The 20,094-nt window shown below is 39.3% G+C and overlaps 1 protein-coding gene across 3 annotated transcripts in view; it reads right to left on the bottom strand.

Annotated features, from left to right (window-relative positions):
• The window catches only part of fancd2 (FA complementation group D2), a 94,218-nt gene that overhangs the window by 67,256 nt on the left and 6,868 nt on the right, over positions 1–20,094 (bottom strand). For all 3 annotated transcript variants that reach the window (XM_048548089.1, XM_059649749.1, XM_048548091.1), the window contains exons 4-12: positions 16,728–16,831; positions 14,672–14,732; positions 14,529–14,581; positions 10,830–10,908; positions 9,567–9,691; positions 8,063–8,150; positions 5,524–5,628; positions 3,128–3,228; positions 1,772–1,880 (exon numbers count right to left, since the gene is read on the bottom strand). In XM_048548089.1, coding sequence (XP_048404046.1) covers positions 1,772–1,880; positions 3,128–3,228; positions 5,524–5,628; positions 8,063–8,150; positions 9,567–9,691; positions 10,830–10,908; positions 14,529–14,581; positions 14,672–14,732; positions 16,728–16,831 — 825 coding nt within the window. The remainder of the gene's footprint in view (positions 1–1,771; positions 1,881–3,127; positions 3,229–5,523; positions 5,629–8,062; positions 8,151–9,566; positions 9,692–10,829; positions 10,909–14,528; positions 14,582–14,671; positions 14,733–16,727; positions 16,832–20,094) is intronic.

Below are 20,094 nucleotides of genomic sequence, written 5' to 3' on the forward strand. Positions count from 1 at the left end.
TTTAGAATCACAGATGTGTTACAGCTCAGAAGAGACCATTTGCCCATCATGTCTGCACTGCCTCAATAAATGAGCATCATTAACTAGTGCTCATCTCATGCCTTTTGCATATAAACTTGCACACTATTTTTGTCCAAATAATCAGCCAGTGCCTTCCTGAATGCCTCAAACGATCCTGCCTCCAACACACCTGCAAATAGTGCATTCCATATTCACTGAATGAAAAGGTTTTGCCACATTTCACCCTTGCTTCTTTTACAGATCACTAAGTCTATGCCCTCTTATTCTCGCACCTTTGACAGGCGAGACCAGTTTCCCCTTGTCGACTCTATCCATCCCACTCATGATTTTGAAAACCTCTATCAGATCTCCCCCGAGCTTTCCTCTTTCCAAGAGGAAACAGCCCTTGCGGGCCTTTTAATCGGCATTTTTATTATATTGCATGTAATGTAAAGATGATCATTTACAAAAGGAAATGACTCCAAAATTTCTCACTCGTTATCCAACTTCATGGTCAAAGAAGGATACTATTAAATCTATCTCTGCAGATGTTAGGGCCAGTCAGATAGAGTTTGTGGATGAAAAAGGAGGAGGGGGGGTCTTTGCTGGACTCCCTAGAGATTTAAAAGTTCCAAGCTCTTTGTACTATAGAGCAGTAGGCTTTCCAAGGGAAACTGGTTGACTTTGAAATGTCATGAGAAAGTAGCAAAGCTTGTGTTTTGCTTTCAGAGTCTGTGCATTATTCAGGGAAGTGTCTGCGTGAGGAAATAATTGGAAGTAATTACGGTAGCCACGTGAAAGTAAGGTACAAATCTGATGATTAGAATAATAAACAAAGGTAAATACAACCCTTATCTGTAGCATAGAAAGGTAATAGTTAAAATGTCTTTTTAAAAAAGAATTTAAGGAAATAGCTTTGTTATAAATAACTACTACTGTTTTCATGAATAAATCGTCTTCAAAGGATTTGGGGCACACCATGAGGGCCTATCTGTGACATGTACCTTTGATGCAGGAAGATATAGTGTATAAAGCAGGATGCTCCCTATAGTGCTTCAAAGAATTTGAAACATGCAGGTGGTGTTGGCCTAGCACTAATGTCACTAGACTAATAATTCAGAGGGCCCAGCTAATGGTCTGCGAACCACAGAGCTAAATACCACTATGATCTGGAGATGCCTGTGTTGGACTTGGTTGGATAAGGTCAAAAAACAATCGCACAACACCACGTTATCGTCCTACAGGTTTATTTGAAAACACAAGCTACTGACACCCGAGGAAAGAGTGAGGCTCCAAAAGCTTGCGTTTGCTGGTATTGTGTGATTTTTAACCTTAAATATCACTATGGCAGCTGGTAGAAATCAAATTCCATTAATAATATCTAAAATTGAATGTACTCAACGTCACGGTGCCAGAAACTATGATCGATTGCTATCTGATTTACCAATGCCCTTTAGGGAAGGAAATCTGTCATTCTATTTATGACTCCAGACCCAATACTTTTGATTTTTAACTGCTTCTGAGATGACAGTTCCTTGGGAACATGGAGGTTCAATGTTAATAGTCACAAGTCCTGACATTGATTTGTTTCCAATAACAACAGGCCTGTGCAATACCAAGCTGAGTACACATGGTTCACAATACACAAAACTAGAAGAGTGTCATATTAAACATGTGTGCTTCGCTCGATTAACTTACTTAAATTTGAAGACATCTTCAATATAAGAAAAATTATTCACAGTTCTTGCCATCTCTATTATTTAGGAATTACCTTAATCCAAGCCTCAGCTGTTGCTTTCTGGAACCTTACTGCAGCTTTGATAACATCAAACATGATTGCAACACAGTCGTGACCACAATTCTCTTGATTCACTAAAGTTCTAAATACAAAAACAGCACATTGATCAACATCAGTCATTATCAGAAAAGCCTGTCTTCTGAATGAGTGTTACACTGTATTTAAGAAACTCCTGATAAAGACTAGTTGTAGAAGCCAGATGCATTTTCTCTTCCACTTAGTGGGTTCCATTAAAGTACAACTAAAAAATAGTCTTAATGTTAGAGCATTACTATATTTCTTTTCTGTAGAAGGTTCACTGGACCCAAAACGTTTACTCTGACATTTCTTCACAGATGCTGCCAAACCTGCTGAGTTTTCCCAGCAATTTCTGTTTATATTACCACATTTTTGGATCATCAGTTCGCAAAAGCATTTTGGAAACTGTACTTTGCATATCACTAGCAGCAAAAAAAAGATACCTTTCACAACTATCAGATGTTTCAAAGCATTTTATAATTAATGAAGTATTTGCAAGTATAGCCATCAAGGCTGAGGCAGTGCAAGGTGGTGCAAGGAAGGAGTTATAGGGGGACAGTTCCCCACCACCAGAATCAGGGACGCGGCCTGCGAGACCTGCAAAAGCGAGTTGATGTACACCCACAGGCGAAGGACCACTACTTTCTGCGCAACGCCCAGGGGAACCAGGCCCTGAGTGTAATGCCAGAAGTGGGACAGACAACTTGTGCATAGCAAGTTCCCAAAAACACAAAATATTAATGATCAAATCACTTTTCATTTTGTGAAATCAATTGAGAGACAAATATTCAGCAAAACTCTGGGGATGCTCCCTCATTCTTCTTTGAAATAGTGCCGTAAGATCCTTAATGTCCACCTGGACGGAAAAGTCGGGCCTCGTGAAAGATGGTATCCCCAACACTTCTGTATTCCCTCAGTAACATATTGGTGTGTTGGCTTTAATTTTAGTGCTCAAGTCTTGAGTAGGACTTGAACCGCCAACCTCCTGATGCAGAAATGAGAATGTTACCAACTAAGCTATAGCAAACATTGCTCAATAGGTTTGTAATCCCACAGAGCTCTTGTGGAGCACTATTGTGAATTGTCCCACATAGCAGATGCGTTTTCTTTCTTAAAAAGCTGTTTCATCAGAGAGATTAATAGCTTTAGATACTTCTGCATTAGAGGGACGGTGTATTTTAATCTGGCTTCCCCTTACTTTGAATCTTATTTTCTGTTCAAACACATAAGGGATCTCAGTATAAAACTGCAATGACGAATTATTCAAATTCCAGCTGGATCACTTATGCATAAAATGTTTTGGCATTGTACCCTGTAACACTCTTCTGTTTCTGCTTGTCCCAGCCAATCTGCAGTTGTGAAGGAAGCACACAAGATTCCAATTCTAGATTCATCCGCAATTCTGTAATCACCTAAAGTGAAAGAACAATGCAAGTTTCAGAAAACAAAGTTCAAAGGTTTCTCCACAAGGTCTGTTGCTGCATCAATGAAAGCTACATTAAAATTCAAAGAGTCAAGTGGCACACTGCTCTTACACAAAATAATGTCATACTTACATTTCTGAAATCAAGTTGTGCATAGCCACAACAGAAAGGTTACGACACAAAAAAAAACTTAGCAACTGACAATTTCATATAATAATAGTGTAGGTGATAGCTGCATCTATGGTTATCCTTTAAACATAAACCTGAAGCCCCTCTTGTGACACAATGGTAGTGTCCCCACCCCAGACCAGGTGACTCAGGTTCAAGTCCCATATGCTCCAGACGTGTGTAATAATATCTTTGAACAGGTTGATTAAAAAAAAGTTGAAACATAAATCTTCTTTGATTCTAATTTTCTGTGAATCGTTGCTAGTTTCAGAAATTTGTTCTGACTAACTAAACAAATGGAATGGTGCTTAAAGCATCTGAAGTTTGACATCTCTGAAATCTTCAGGCAGTGTTGCCGGAAAAGATGCTGACAGCCATGGACTTCCATGTTAGTCCAGGTTTATTCTTGGCTACAGGCCACAGTGGTCTCCATTGCCGTATACAGGTTCTCCAGCTGTTACCACCTGCCACAAGCATATCAAAAGGATTTACAGCTTGGTGGACAGTGTGGACGAATGTTGCAGGTTGCAGGGAGACTTGGATAAACTGCAGAACTGGACTGAAAGGTGGCAAATGGAATTCATTGCAGATAAACGTGAGGTGATTCACTTTGGGAAGAATAATAGGAAGGCAGAATACTGGGTCGATGGAAAGATTCTTGGTAGTGTGGGTGTGCAGAGGGATCTTGGTGTCCATGTATATAGATCCCTGAAAGTTGCCACCCAAGTTGATAGTGCTGTTAAGAAGGCATACGGTGTGTTAGGTTTTATTGGTAGAGGGATTGAGTTTCAGAGCCGTGATGTCATGCTGCAACTGTACAAAACGCTAGCGCAGCCTCACTTGGAATACTGCGTCCTGTTCTGGTCGCCCCATTACAAGGAGGGTGTGGAAGCATTGGAAAAAGTGCTGAAGAGATTTACCAGGATGTTGCCTGGGTAGTGGAGGGGGATGATCTTAGATTAGTTCACGGGTTGGCGCAACATCGAGGGCCGAAGGGCCTGTTCCACACTGAATTGTTCTATGTTCTATAATCAACCTGCTTTACCGTGTCATAAGTTGATCTTCATAGATAAAAAGTCTCAGAATGCGACTCAAAAGGAGTTGCCTGCTAATCTAACTTCTGGGAAAATCCAAAATCCAGCATGGTCTTAGTCCTTTGGAAGCTAAATTTTGGACGACATGTGAAAGTAAAGAAGAATCATCATTAACCTGAAACTATAACTGTGTTTTTTTCCCCCACAGATGCTTCCTGAGCAGCTTAATGTTTTGAGTAATTTCTATTTTCAATTTGGATTTCAAACACCTGCAGTATTTGGCTTTTGCACTACTGCTAAAATTACTCATACACTGAGTAAAATCTTTAACAATTTAACCAAAGAATAATTTTCAAATTTAGTTCCTAATTGCCCTGAACACCATGGGTTGATGCAGCCAAAACTTATTTTCAGAATTACATACAATTAATATAATTTGTGTTGTTATAGTAATCTGAAATTAGGCTCTTGTGTGGCAGTAGCAGTGTGTCTACCCGGGCCAAGAAGATCCAGGTTCAAATCTGATTTGCCCCATAGGTAGATCATAACATGTCCCAACAGGTTGATTAAAATAATTATAATTCTGGAAAGGGTTTCATGTGCAGTGCTACTGTACCTCACTCTGAGCCAAGTCCCACCTGTCCTGGAGATGTGTCATAACGTTTCTGAACCGGAATGATTAAGAATTTATATCATTCAAGAAAAATGCATTACTGTGTCATCTCAATACTGTGGCTCAGATACAATATCGCCACTGACAATCAAGACTGACACTTTTGTAGGGCTGCTCACACATTACAGAGAGATGACTGATGGTGTTTAACCCGAGAGTCACCACACCTCAGGTGAAAGGAGACATTGAGAAGGACAGTCCTTCAATGGCAACCTCAGCTGGCATGCAACAACGGTTGCACTGTCAGGACTCAAGTCTTTCAGAAGAAGTAATAAGCCAAGACAACTGTCTGTTCAGGCAAAGTCTCAAAGAATCATAATACATCAGACAATTAGTACTTCTAACAACAGCTGACAATTCATTCTTGGATGTGAATTTCTAATAAAAAAGCATATTCAGGTGTTTTACCTCGAGAGCATCTTCTGTTGTGATGGCATGGAAAATGAACTTGACAATTACAGGGAGATCATCAAGTTTCACTGCAGACAAGGTCGACATAACTGAATGGCGCACCTGTAGGTACAAAAAAAAGAAGCGAATCATAAACTGAAATACTTTTCCGAAGTGAAAATACCCTATGGCTGCTCTGCATGAGAATGTCTTCAATTTCCTATCCATATATCGAGATAAAGAATTTTTTCAAAATATTGGTAATATATATAAATTTGTATTTTCGAATGGATAAATGCATCATATTATATGGCTGTAAGTTATATACATGGGTTTCCCGATTCTGGGTAACACAATAATTTATGGTCCAGGATTACATCTTCAGATTTCAATCCTATTGTCCATACTGGAAGCAGAAATGCAAACACCAGATGAAGATGAGATTAGCTACAGCTGTACTCTTTTTTAAAAATTCATTAACAGGTTGAGGGCATCGCTGACCAGGCAGCATTTATTGCCCAGAGGACAGTTAAGAGTCAACCACATTGCTGTGGGTCTGAAGTCACATGTAGATCAGACCAGGTAAGGATGGCAGTTTCCATCCCTAAAGGACATTAGTGAACCTGATGGGTTTTTCTGACAATCAACAACGGATTCATGGTCATCATTAGATTCTTAATTCCACCTTCTTTATTTAATTCAAATTCCACCATCTGCCGTGGCGGGTCTCTGGATTAACAGACCAGCAATAATACCACTAGGCCATCACCTCCCCAGACAGTCAGGGATAATCACTCTCAGGATTCTCTCGTGAAAAGCAATCTGTTCCCTGGGGTAACTGATGGTGTTTTTTCAGAACCCAAAGAGATAATTTAAAGAATTAGCAGCATCACACAACACTTTAGGGAGCCACAGGCAACAGTGATGTTGGCAGAAGACTGGTTCACATCACACAAGATAGAAGAACATTATGAAACATTTTTCACTCAGCACCCTAGCCGCTCCACAGATCCCCACTCTGCTCAACTTACAGTTTTTACTGAGTCAATGGGGTAATCTCCAAGAGGAGGCTGCATGTTTATTCACTGGGCAGGGAGAATGTACAGCATTGGAAATAAAAAACTTGCATATTCTCCTTTCGGACGCCCAACCCAAGATAATAAAAAAATGAAAACACTGTGGATACTGGAAATCTGAAACAAAATCAGAAGTAGCTGGAGAAACGCAGCAAGTCTGGCAGCATCTATGCAAAGAAAGAATAGTCAATGTTTCAGGACCGCGATCCTTCTTCAGGTGTTGCCAACCCGCTGAGTTTCTCCAGCTATTTCTGATAATAATGGGAGATTTACAATGGTTTCAAATCCTTTCATGTGTAATTGCTTATGGAGTCCAGAAAGAAATCGTCTCCTTTCAAACGAACTAAATATGCTCTATTCTTCAATCTATTGTGTCCATACTAGTTCTTTGTAAGAACTACTCAATTAGTTCCGTTGACTCTTGAAGTTGATTGAATAGAACAGTGAATAGAATTCTGCATAGTTTTAGGATGGAGGTGGAATTGCCAACTGAGCTAAATGAGGTTTTCGATCTTTGATTTGGGGGCTTTGAAAGGAACAATAGATGATTTGGATTATATAACCTCAGATTAGCCATGGTACATGTGGTTGGGGGGGGGGTACAGGGTTGAGGACAGTCTGGGTGGGATGCTCTTCAGAAGGTTGGTGCAGACTCGATGGGGCAAACGACCTTTTCCTGCATGGCAGGGGTTCTATGATTTTCCCATTCTTTCCTGCAATGGAGTTTTCACTGGCAAGGCCAGAATTTGTTATTGCCTAATTGTCCTTGAAAGCAACATCTTAATAGGTCATTACAGTGGCCCCTGAAGAATCAACATAGTACTGTGCATGTGAAGCCACAAATACATCATACCAGGTAAGGATGGCAGATTTTCTTCATTAAAAGAACATTAGTTAATAAGAATGGATATTTCATGATGATCAATTATGGTTTCAGGGACACCATTACTGAGACTGGCTATCAATTCCTGATTTATCAACGGAATTTAAAGTCCTCCAATGATCTGGTGAGATATAAACCCTCGACCCAGAAGATAATCTTGTGCCTTAGGATCACTGGACTAACCATTAACTCTGCTTTCTCTTCACAGCTGTTTCCAGACCTGCTGAGTCTTTCCAACAATTTCTGATTTCGCTTTCAAAGTTACCACTGTACTGAATCTTCCTCACCCAGGTGGTACATTCCAGGTCAGAAGTACATATGCACTTTTCTAGGTGGGAGGAATACAATTGCTAACTTTGTTCCTACCTCAACAATCAAAGACACTTAGGAATTTGAAGTGTCTCAAAATGCTCCCTAACAAAAACACATTTGTACTGGTGCTTTGCTTTCTGTTTTCAATTGTAGCACATAGAAGCAGTAGCACAAGAAGTTCCATTATAAAAATTTTACAATTATCTATCTTCACATTCTAAAACTGACCAAAAAGTGAGAGAGTTTCAAATTTTCAATACTGCAACTTCAGATGAGGAATCCTCACCTCTATCAATAGCTCAGCATGTAGATTGAGGCTAGAGAGGGCATCCAAGATGGGCACTGTCAGCTGAGTGTTCTGCTGCAACAAGGAACTGTCAGAAAGAACAGAAACCATGTAGAACTGATTGGAATACGAATTAACACAAAAAGTGAAAAAAAAAAGAACATCGTCATACAATAAATTCAAACAAAACTGCATTTCAAGAGATGTAGAAAGAAATTTGGCAGTCATAGCACACACTTCACTTTCAATGTTATAAAGAAAGCCTGGATTGGCTGGGACTTTTTCCACTGAAGCACAGGAAGCTGAGAGGCGGAAGTTTATAGAATAAAGAGGGGTATAGGTAGAGTTAATGATAGTTGGCTTTTCCCCCAGGATGGGAGATTTCAAGACTAAAAGGAAAATTTTTAAAGGTGAGAGGAGAGAGATTTAAAAAGACATGATGAGAAAATTTTTACACAGAAGAGTAGTTTGTGAGTGGAATGAACTTCCAGAGGAAGTGCTGAATGCGGGTGCAATTACAACATTTACAGTCATTTGGTTAAGTCTGTGAATAGGAAAGGTTTGGAGGGATATGGGCCAGGAGCAGGCAGGTGTGACTAGTTTAGATAGGATTATGGTCTGCACAGCTCTGTTTCTATGCTGTATGGCTCTATGATGGAACAACAATTTAAAAATAGTGGTTAAATAAACAGAATCGTGCTGTGCCAGTCTACAGAGGTTACACTGACGCCTTTTGTATGCATTGCCCTGACCAGACCAGTGGGACAATATGCACTACTGTGGTTATGTTAAACAAGTGGAGATAACTATTTTCTTTGGGGAAAAAAGTCCAAATAGCAGAAGAAAAATATAAGTTTGCACTTGGAAAGTGGAGATTTGTTTCCCCAATTGTCTAATCTGGTAATTGTACTTAATCATATAGATTTTTTCGATGAATAGTTAATCCTCCGCATTTTGCATCGTGCTACAGATATCTTCCCAGGCTCAGCAGTTGTACAAGCCAAATTGTTATTATTAAGGTCACAGTTATGACAGTAATTTTTACAGCTAGAAATATTTCACAATACATGTTATAAAGCAAATATAAAATTTACTCTGCAGCATTTAAAAAGAAAGCTGTTAAAAGTAGTTTGTCACTTTTAATTTTCTCCTCCCAACTGACATGCATTGGGTTATATTGCCAATATTGGCAATAGGGATTGAAATGCTTTCTCTAGCCTAAGCCAAACTGAACATGACAGGGTGAGGTGGGGAGGCTACAGTGAAGCCCAGTATATAGATACATGACAGGAGTGCAAGCTGGTTTGATATTATACTCACATTGTTTAAGCCAGAGGCAATGAACCAAAAATACAAGTGACTCCACTAGATCAATATGAACTGAGTGGGACTATATGGTTCAGCCTCACATTGAAAAGTACACTGATAAACTTAGCCACCAGAGGAGCTTAACTCTCAGCTATATATAAAAGGCCATTCACCACATATTCCAGATCCAACTTACTTAAGTTCTTTGGCAATTTCATTGTGTTGCGCGTCTTCCAAAATTTCTGGCAAGCTGGTGATGATGTCCCGCTGAATTTCAAGAGAAGCAACACTAATCAGCTGCATAATCTTACTTGTCAAATCCTGGAACAAACCACACAGGGAAATAAGGAATGATCATATGGTGTACTATTCAGTTCTTGAATGCCATAAACAAACATAAAACAGAAAATATCGTGCATTTACAAATCAATAGGTAAATAAATGTAACTAACCAAGAGAATATGCAAGACAGTGTGCAAGAAGGAATTCACAGGCATATTTACAAGATAATTACCTTATTCGAAGATTCCAATAAGCAACAAATTAGAATGTTAACTTCTAGTAACTCTCTAAATCAATTCCAAATGACATTGTGTATTATGTGGTGATGGCGTTATTCCAAGATTAAGTCCTGTAATAACAGCTGGCAACATAACAAAATCTCTGATCAAACAGACATTTGCAGTGCAGGAGGAGGCCAATCGGCCTGTTGTACCTGTGCCAGCTCTCTGTTAGAGCAGGCAAATGGGAATCCCAGTCCCCTAACTTTCTGCTTTCGTCATGCATTTTCAGGTCCTTCTCAAAAGATGCAATGAATTTTGCTTCCCTGTGGCAAATCTGCATAAATATTTCTCCTCACAACTCTCAGTTTTTGACAATTTTAAACTGAGGAGTCACTGGATATCAATAAAAAACATTCAAATTTACCCTACAAAATCTTCATAATGCTGAAACTTAAGATTTTCTTATCCTTTTCCTGCTGCAGTGAAAATAGTCCCAGTCATTCAAACGAATCCAAACTGCATACACTTTGTGGTTTCAATGTCCTTTCTATGTCAGTGTACACCAAACTAGTTTTCCAAAATGGCCTTGTGCTAATTTAATAACGCAAACATTCCTTGGCAAATGACATTCAGTTACTGATCATGATCTATGATCAATTAAAAATCAAGATTATATATAGGCCCACGAAGCAGTGCAATACTTTTCCCTTTTTTTGAAGGGGAAGACATCAATGAAAAGACAACGCAAACAAACTGCCTCTTCAGTGGTGACGTCTTGAAGGCATCCATTTTCCTCTCCACTGATTGAGCAGATGACTCTAAACATGCGCTCAAACAGCAAATTAATCAATCAGAATCAAATTAATAAATTAAACAAGATGTTACGGTTGTATAAACACATCTTAACCAGAGAGGGTGGCACGGAGAGTTGTAAAGATAATATGTTTTGTGCTTACCTTACTGTCTATGATCCTGTCTAACCATTTAAACTGACTGATGATGAGTCGTGGCATGTTAATTCCATCCTCTGGAATACTGAAATAGAGAAAAATTCCTTAAAGGAAATCTATTTTCACACATGCAGACAGCGAGGTATCAAAGAATTGAGATTCTGACAGTAGTTCAATAACTCAACAACTAAAGTTCTGTTCTCATATTACTCTACACTAATACCAATCAGCATTAACTCACAAGGAGGTATTATCAAATAGTTACATCATGTAGGTTAACAGCCTACTTCAGAAAACCAAATAGTGTGATCATTGGAAAACACACCCGTAATAAGATTTAACAGAAGTTATAATCAGGTAAGGATGGGTGAGGGTCTAGGCCCAAAACGTCAGCTTTCCTGCTCCTAAGATGCTGCTTGACCTGCTGTGTTCGTCCAGCTCCACACCTCGTTATCTAAGGATGGGTGATTTGGCTTCCCTCTTTTCAACCTCCTCAGTTGGCCACAATTAAAATTTGGATTACTTTTTTAACGGAGCTAAAAACAATTAACTGGTTCACCAAAATAAGCAATCAATTAAAATGTTATATTGAGTGGTAAAAAGGATCATTTATTATTTGTTAACTCAGAGAAAAATAATAAAATGCAACTTCAAAAAATATACATGCACAGAAGTTCGATGTTAAGAGGGATGTTAACCAGTGCAAAAAGGTTGACAAAGGAAATCTTTAGTTTACAGGCCAATGGTGTCTTTAAAGGGCTTAGTTAATTACTAAATAAAAACCAAAAGAACTGCAGATGCCGTAAATCAGAAAAATCTTGTATCCTCAGAGTAGGAAGTATTTCTATTGTCCTTTGAGTTGTCAGTATCCTGATGTTTCCTTTTAATCAGTTCTATCACTGGACATTGATACTTCTTAACAGGTTGACGGAAACAGAAAGAACTTTCTCCAATTTATTCTCATCACAAATGCATCTCCCTGCTCTACTAAAGAAACTCCCTGAAATACAGTTTGTTTGTTGATTCCAATGTCTGAGCTTTTGCCTTCTAAGCTCCAAAATTGTCGACAATGTCCTACATCTCCAAAATGTGAAACTTATCACACAGATGCAAATCAACATGGAAAATGAGTAGATGACTGACAGGGTAGACTAGCTTTCTGTACTTTTTAATTAAAGGTGTTAATTTCAGTTCAGATGATTTTGTTCACTTCGAATTGGTTTCAGAGATCTTGGCAAACCTATGTGGTCAGATGATTGCTGTGACCATCTTTTAAATCAGTTGTCTTTTATTTTACAAACCTCTTAGTCCCTAAAAGTCCCCGGTATTAAAAATCTGACAATGGAATTTTGAAAACCAATACTCCATTTTTATTACTGCCATTCAAGAAGTGATGTATCTACTTTTATTTAAACTATACAGCTTTGTCATAAAGCCAGACTCCCAGGCATTATTCAGATATCACAAAGGATTTCAAATCCAATTCATTACTATTTTTGAACTGCTGTTACTAACAGGTTCCACAAGCAATTATTAAATGAATAACATTCCAATCTGCTTTGATACTGGTTGAGGGAAGGAAGAGTAATAATGGTTAGCATACGGGAAGAAAGTTGAATCATTAGTTTTCCTTTATGGTAGATAATGCTAGAGTAGCATGATAGTCATTGAATCATAGAATCCCTACAATATGGAAGCAGACCATTCAGCCCATCGAGTCCACAAATACCCTCTGAAAAGCATCCCACCCAGACTGACCCCCGACCTTATCCCTGCAACCCTGCATTTCCCATGGCTAATCCACCTAGCTTGCACATCCCTGAACACTATGAACAATTTAGTATGGCCAATCCAGCTAACATGCACATCTTTGGGCTGTGGGTGGAAACCCACGCAGACATGGGCAGAATGTGCAAACTCCACACAGACGAATACGTGAGGGTGGAATCAAGCCCAGGTCGCTGAGGCTATGAGGCAGCAGTACTAAAATCTGAGCCACTGTGCCAACCAATTATGGGGGTGCATGCTGGAAATTGAGCCCTGGTATTCCTGGAGTCATGACAAAAGTTAAGGATTTTATAGAAGTCTGCAAAATCTCCAATTTAGCTGATTTTCAGACCCAGATTGACAGAAAGCACAAACCAGGTTTCTGTACTTAACAAGAATTACTATTTATTAACAACAGAACAGACTGCAGTTACAGGCAAACAACAATGAACAAGTGTCATATGCTTCTACAAATTAAAACTCTAATTTCCTTTTAAACTCCCCTTTACATACACAAATGCACACACAGAGACAAACACACACAAGAAAGAAAAGAGTATTATTGAATGAGGGAAATCTGAGAAAGCCGTTCACTGTTCTCCTTTCACAGGATCTGCTAAGATGGTTCTTAAGCTAATCAGAATGCTGCTTTTCTTAAGGAGGGTCCTGACCTGAAACGTCAACTTTCCTGCTCCTCTGAAGCTGCCTGGCCTGCTGTGTTCCTCCAGCCCCACAGTGTGTTATCTCAGACTCCAGCATCAGCAGTTCTTGCTATCTCATGCTGCTTTTCAATTTTCCTTCTCCGGAAGCTTTCACTTTTTTGCAAGTAACACAAAGCGATTGGTTTACACATATAAAAGGTCTCTGGCTTACTAATTAAAATTCTCATCTTACAGCAACTGCTGGAGGAAAAATAAACTGGCTTTCCTCAGTTCAAAGTGGCTTTTACTGCAGAGAACAGAGCACGCTTCTGAAATGGTGGAGGTCTCATGGCATCTCCTGATCTTGTTAAAGTTGTTCAGCTACCTGAGAACCAATTACATAGATGTTGGCAGGCAGCAGACCTATGTAATTGTCAACAGATCACTAGTTAACAGGCTAATTCACTAGTTCACAGACCAATAAGCTACCTGTTGCCAGCAGAATCTCCATTTGTATACACCCTCAGCTTTCAAATACTGCTTCACAAGCAACCATGTTAACAGCACTTTAAATGAGTGTCACATTATTTGCTTTCAAAACTTCAGCAATCTTTCAACAATCCTTGCTTTTACAAGTGTTCTTCTCTCACTTCAGTCCACAATCAAAAATACATAAAAATTTAAAATTCCACTCTTTACAAAAGTGTTTCAGTAGTAATGGAGAGAATGCAGAGAAGGTTTACTAGGAAGTTGCCTGATCTGGAGAGTTTTAGTTAAGAGGAAAGGTTAGACAAACTCAATTGTTTTCACTGGAAAGACTGAGGTTGAGGGGGCTATTTTATGAGAGCCATAGATGGCTAGTGGATAGTCAGAGATGTTTTCCCAAGGAGAGGTAAACTACATCAGGACACAGGATCAAGGTTAGAGGAAAGTTTAAAGGTGAAATACGGGTAATTGTTTTCACACAGAGGGTGGTGGATGCCTGGAATGCACTGCTCTAGAGGTAGTTTAAGCAGGTACATTCATAACGTTTAATGCATGTCTTGATAGACTCATGGCTGGGAGGCGAACAGAAGCAGTAATGACCAGGTTTAAACATGGATTAGAATTGAAACAGCCTTGACGGGCCAAAGGATCTGTTCCTTTGCTGCATTGTAATTTTCTACACCCTTGTTTAATAATAAGGCTACTCTAAATTATCTGATACATATAATGGGCAATTGCTTTCACGCGAACATACTCTCTATAGGCTATGAGAATTACAAAAACTACACAATGAAAGAAAAGTGAGACTTACCCATCATACATAAATTCAGGAATTTTTTCAAATAATGTGTTCATAACAGAAGGCTAAGATAAAGAAAAAAATTCACGAATAAACCACAAGAAATGGGCACTTATTATTCACTGCACCAACCACAACTTTTGCAATCAGTTTACCTGCAGAATCTCAATCCCAAGAAGCAGCTTTATGAGGCTTTCCTGATAGTTCAAGTTGTTACTGTAAAACATGAATATACACATGGGTATGAACAAAATGATTGACGATAAGTTGCAAAACAATGATGGAAACAGTTTAATTTTTGCCTTGCCTAAAGGTCAAGATTTTGCTCACATATAGCTCCACAGTACTGACAGTTCTTATCAGACTTTGATTGTAAAAAAAGATTAAAAAACAGAAGCAGGAACAGGCAACGAGGCCTGTCACATCTACTCTGCTTCTCAGTAGAATCACGGTTGACCCTCAAACACCAACTTCTCATCTAATTCCCAAATCATTCATAACCATTCATGCCTAAAAATCTGTCAGTCTTAGTTTTAAGTCTACCCAACTGAGCAGTGACAGCCCTCTGGAGTCAAGAAGTTCAAAGATTTATAATGTTCCGAGTGCAGAAATTTCCCTGCATCTCAGTTCTAAATGGTTGACCATTTAACCTGAAATGATGTTCACTAGTTCTAGACTTAATCAGGGGAAGTAGCTGTTTGGCACCCAATCTGTCAAGCCTTCTCAGAATTTTGTATCTTTCAATGAAATCATCTATCACTCTTCTTATGGTGGAGTGAGTATAGGCTGCTTTTAATCAATGGCTCTTCACTAAGTTCTTCGATGGACAGGGTTGTCCAAAAGCCATTCCACACATCTATGTGTCACGAGGATCCAACAACCTTGATTCTGCCCTCATTTAAAACATGAACAATTTCCAACATCATGCGGCCAAAGATACAGGACGAGAATTACACAATTTCACCATTCCTTGATGGCTAATATGATTCTCAACTCCATTCTCCTGTCATCTCCCCGTGACCCTTAATGCACTAACTAATCAAGAACCTGTCTATATCTGTCTAAAAGACAATCAATGGCTTGGTCTCTAAAGCCTTCTGCAGCAATGAGTTTCACAAACACACAAACCTCTAGCTGAAGAAATTCCTCCTCATCTCAGTTCTAAAGGGTCCTCATTTCACTCTGAGGTTATACCCCAGGTCCCAGTTTCTCCAACGAGTGGAACCATTTTCGGTAAGTCTACTCTATCCAGGTGTCTCAGTACTCTTAAGCTTCGATTAGATCCCCCTTCGTCCTTCTGAACTCCATTCAGTACGGACCTAGAGTCCTCAACTGCTCCTCATTTGACAAGCTCTTCACGTCCAGGATCATTCTTGTCAACCTCCTCTGGATGCCCTTCAAAGCCAGCATATCTTTCCTTAGGAATGAGGCCCAAAACTGCTCACAATAGTCCAAAGGCAGCCCAACCACAGCCTTATACAGCTTCAGCAGTATATTTCTATTCTTGAACTCTAGCCCTCTTGAAATGAGTTTTTGTTATAAATTCATTCCCGGGATGAGGGAGTTGTTGTCTATGGTCAGTGTACATTGCTCATCCCTAAGGGCAGAGAACCAAATTGCTGCTCCAGGCAGTATTCCTTCCCTAAAGGACATCAGTGAACCAGATGGGTTTTTCCAACAATCAACAATGGATTCATTGTCATCATTAGATGATGGGGCTTTGCAGGTTACAAATCACGAATTGAATGATTTTATATTTGAGACTAAAGTGCAGTATCGCGGTAACCCAAAAATTCAACAAACTGATCCAACAAATAGCAAGTTATGCAACCCAAGAAAATTTCAGATTGGGTCTTGCTCTGATCTAATCTTATTTGGACAGTACAATTCTTTTAGCTACGGGGTCCCACTTCGCATCATTATTGAACCATGCTGCATTGAAGACAAGCGACAAGCAACCAGCTTAGTTGTGCTGCAGTTGAGCAACCAACATACACTTACTAACCAGGCCTGTACAACAAGTTAGATGAGATACGATAAAGGTAATTAATGCCCAATAAATTTACATTAACAAAACAATACCTTCGGGGGAAAAAAATCAGCAAAAAATATAAAAAGCATTTAATATTTTAAAAGTATGTAGTAGAGCATTGTAAACTTAGTTTTTACAAGTGCTGCAGCTATTAGTTTATTAATACAATTGTACAGTACCTTGATTCGCCCTCTTGAGATTGCCCACAGGGTAAGAGGCAGTTTCTGAACTTGTCCCTGCCTTCGATGTGTGACTCTAAGCCACTTACAAACTCCTGCACAACCTGCAAACAACACAATTTGCATCAGTTCTTGTTTCTGCAATCCAAGAAACTATCGTGATGTCCAGCTATCCAAACGTGCCAAGCGAGAAGCAGCTAACTGTTTTCAGATTTTGGCTGATGGCTTCAAAATAACCAGAGTGTGCATAAAAGCAACAAACATTTTTAAGACAAGCCCCCATCCCTGTCACCTTGTCTTCAAGGGATTTAAAACATAATTCTTTGAAGATCAGGCAGTGAACATTTGCAGCCTGCTGTATATTTCACAGCTGAGCGCAAATGTGACCTCAAGCCAGATTGACACTGCCAGGAAGTCAGTGAGTTGCCATACACAGGAGGGAACTCAGCCAATATTTATTCTCTTTCATGCAGGGTGTTACACTTCAGGAGCAGAAAAGGGCCACTCAGTCCATCATGCCTTCACCAACCCCTTAAGTATTTTAACTTGGTGCCAATCTCCTGCCTTTTTCAAGCCTGCACATTATTTGAACAGAAACATTCATCAAATGCCTCATGAATGCCTCAACTGAACCTGTCTTCCTCACAATTCCAGACAGATACTCCAGATCCTAATTACCTAGTACGTGAAAATACATGTTAATCTTTCTTCGTAACCAAAGAGTCTCATCTCTTGAACCATTCAAGTAAACCAATGCATTCACATTTCCTATAACGTGGCATGCAGAACTGTACATTATAGTCCAACTGAGGTATAACCAAAGGTAACAAGGTGTAGAGAGCTGGATGAACACAGCAGGCCAAGCGGCATCAAAGAAGCAGGGAGGCTGACGTTTTGGGCCCAGAAATTTTCTGAAGAAGGGTCTAAGCCCAAAATGTCAGCCTTCCTGCTCCTCTGATGCTGTTTGGCCTGTTGTGCTCATCCAGCTCTACACCTTGTTATCTCAGATTCTCCAGCATCTGCAGTTCCTACTATACCTGAGGTATAACCAGTTTTTTTTTAAATTCACCACAACTTTTCTCACTCTTGTACTCTATGTCCCTAATAATGAGACACAGGATATTGGGATCTTTTTCAAACAGATCTCTCATGTGTTCTGCTACCTATAAAGATTTATGTTTATAGACATGTAGAGGCTCTACAATCCTGCAAAATCTTTATACTAGCACAGTTTATTTCATACTATCTGTCTATGTTCATTGTGTCAAAATCTGTCACCTCACATTCTTCTGCACTGAATTTTGCCTGCCATCGATTAACACGCTCCATAAATTTGTCAATTTCCTTCTCACTGTTAACAATGATCCCACGTTTTTCATTACCTATAAATTATGAAACTGTCTCTGCATACCAATATTTAAACAATCTATATCTTTATATATTATGTGTGTTCTTTATCCCTCAGCAAATGTTGTATCCAAACTAAAAACCAGAAGAACTGCGGATGCTATAAATCAGGAACAAAGCCAAAGTTGCTGGAAAGGCCCAGCATGTCTGGCAGTATCTGTGAAGGAAAAATACAGTTAACGTTTCAGGTCCAGTGACCCTTCCTGACCCAAATGTTAACTCTGTTTCTTTCCTTCACAGATGCTGCCGGACCTGCTGGGCTTTTCCAGCAACTTTGGTTTTGTATCCAAACTGCTGTTTCAACTTTTACTCTATGGCCTATGCAGTTCCTTACAAGTCTGTTGTGTGGCACTGTATCAAATGTCTTTTGGACTACTATGTACACAAAGTCAACAACCTTGCCCTCAGAAACCCTCACTATTAGCTTTTCAAAAAACTCCAGCAAGTTAGTTAGACTGAGATTTTCCCTCAACAAATCTGGCTGACTCTTCTGAATCAACCCACATTTTTCGATGTAACTATGAACTTTCTACCAAATAATTGTTTCTAGAAATTTCCCCACCATTATAGTGAAACTAATTGATCTTTACTTGCTGGAACTAACATTAAAGCCTTTTTTTTTAGAAAGGATGTAATGTTTGCATCACACTGGCACCATCCCTGATTCCAGGGAAGAATGAAAAATTATTGCCACTGTCTCCACAATTTCCAGTCACACTTCCTTTAATATCTTGGATGTATCACATCCAATCCCAGTGCCTTATCAATTTTAATAACATCAGTTTATCCAATAGGTCCTCCTTATCAACTTTAAATGCTTTTAATGACCGAGATTCCTTCTGTCAGCATGACCAAAAGCCTCATAGGTAAAGACAATTCATTTGGCACCTCAGCCACGTCTCCTGCCTCTATGTGTAAATACACTTCGTAATACCTAATTGGCACTGCTCCTCATTTTACCACCTTTTTATACAAGATTTTGGAATTTTACTTTATGCAGGCTATCAATCATTTATCATAAGCCCTCTTTGCTGCTCACATTTGCTTTTCAGTTAGCTTCTGAAACTTTATATTTAGCTTGATCCCCAATTGCAATTACTACCTGAATTCTGTCAGAAGCACACTTTTTCTTCTTTAACTTAATTTCTGTCTCCTTTTTTATCCAAAGGTAGGGTTGTCTGTCCTATCTTTCCCTGTTGATGCCTTGACTGCGCCCGAATCATATTCCCTTGGAAGGCAGCCCATTATTCAGCTGCTTTTCCTGCCAGCTTTACATTCCAGTCTATCTGGCCCAGCTCTGTTCTTGGCCAGTTCAAGATGGCTCACCATTGATTATTCTTCCCCTGGATTGACACGTCATTTTCCACTGTCATTCTAATCCCTATGATACAATGATCATTGTCCCCTAAATTATCCCCCACTGTCACTTGATCTAATTTTCCTGACACATTCCCGAGAAATAGGCCTATCAGTGCCTCCTTTCTTATCAGATTACATACTAATGTAGGAAATTCTCCTGAACTATGTGATGTCTAATGCATGGCCTTCTGAGGTCCAAGCGTAGCAGGAACTTCTACATGAGATAGTTGAATGCTGATCAGCAAGTGCAAGGCCTCTGAGCTTACAGGTAACATTGTGTTCGGGAGCAATCCAGAAATGCCAGTGCCTCGCTGCCCATAATTACCTGCAGATATACTGGCGAATCGTAAAGTCCCTTATTACAACTACTATATGATATTTACAGTTCTCTTTAATTTCCTTGCAAATTTGTTCCCCTATATCTTTCTTACTAGGCAGTCACCCATAAACTGAACACTATAATTGCATCCTTCTTATTCTTTAGAGCAGATAAATTGTTTCAGATTGTTTCTGTCCTTGAACATTCTCTTCTTCCAGTTCTGAAATGCACTCCTTAACCAAAAATGCCACGCATCTCCTTTTTTCCCTTTCTTTTCTTTTC

This window comes from Stegostoma tigrinum, chromosome 11, assembly GCF_030684315.1.
Source record: "Stegostoma tigrinum isolate sSteTig4 chromosome 11, sSteTig4.hap1, whole genome shotgun sequence".
Taxonomy (NCBI): domain Eukaryota; kingdom Metazoa; phylum Chordata; class Chondrichthyes; order Orectolobiformes; family Stegostomatidae; genus Stegostoma; species Stegostoma tigrinum.